This window comes from Charadrius vociferus, unplaced genomic scaffold (genome assembly GCF_000708025.1).
Source record: "Charadrius vociferus isolate BGI_N301 unplaced genomic scaffold, ASM70802v2 scaffold2573, whole genome shotgun sequence".
Lineage (NCBI taxonomy): Eukaryota > Metazoa > Chordata > Aves > Charadriiformes > Charadriidae > Charadrius > Charadrius vociferus.
Genome location: NW_009647613.1, coordinates 12258 through 12788, shown reverse-complemented (window position 1 = coordinate 12788; position 531 = coordinate 12258). Strand labels below are relative to the sequence as shown.

Genomic DNA, 531 nt, shown 5'->3' with positions numbered 1-531 from the left:
GCCGCCGTACCAACACCTGGAACTGGCCGAGCCCGTGGAGGTGGAGGTCTTCCTGCAGCGCCTCACCGACAGCGTCTGCAGCGAGTCCTTCCGCTTCACCTACCTGCCCAAGGACCACGGTACCCCGCGGCCACGTGCCCTGGGAGGGGGGGGACAGGACCCCGGGATGGGGACAGGACCTCCGGGGTTGGGATGTGTCCCCCAGGATGGGGACAGCCCACCTGGGATGGGGACGGGGCAGTCAGAGCGGGATAAGGGGTCTGGGGATGCCCTGCTGATCAACGATGGCCCATGGGATTGGGGACAGACCCCCGGGATGGGGACAAGTCTTTGAAGGATGAGGACACGGAGCTGGGACAGGACCTCCGGGGTTGGGATGTGTCCCCCAGGATGGGGACAGCCCACCTGGGATGGGGATGGGGCAGTCAGAGTGGGATGAGGGGGACTGGGGACGCCCTGCTGAGATGTCAACGATAGATGGGATTGGGGACAGACTCCCGGGATGGGGCCACGGAGCGGGGACAGGACCTC

General features: G+C 66.7%; 1 protein-coding gene across 1 annotated transcript in view; it reads left to right on the top strand.

Annotated features, from left to right (window-relative positions):
• The window catches only part of RELB (v-rel avian reticuloendotheliosis viral oncogene homolog B), a gene marked incomplete at its 5' end in the record, with an annotated part of 14921 nt that overhangs the window by 8856 nt on the left and 5534 nt on the right, over positions 1 to 531 (top strand). Inside the window, one exon of the mRNA XM_009881062.1 lies at positions 6 to 119. Within this exon, the coding sequence (XP_009879364.1) occupies positions 6 to 119 (114 nt within the window). The remainder of the gene's footprint in view (positions 1 to 5; positions 120 to 531) is intronic.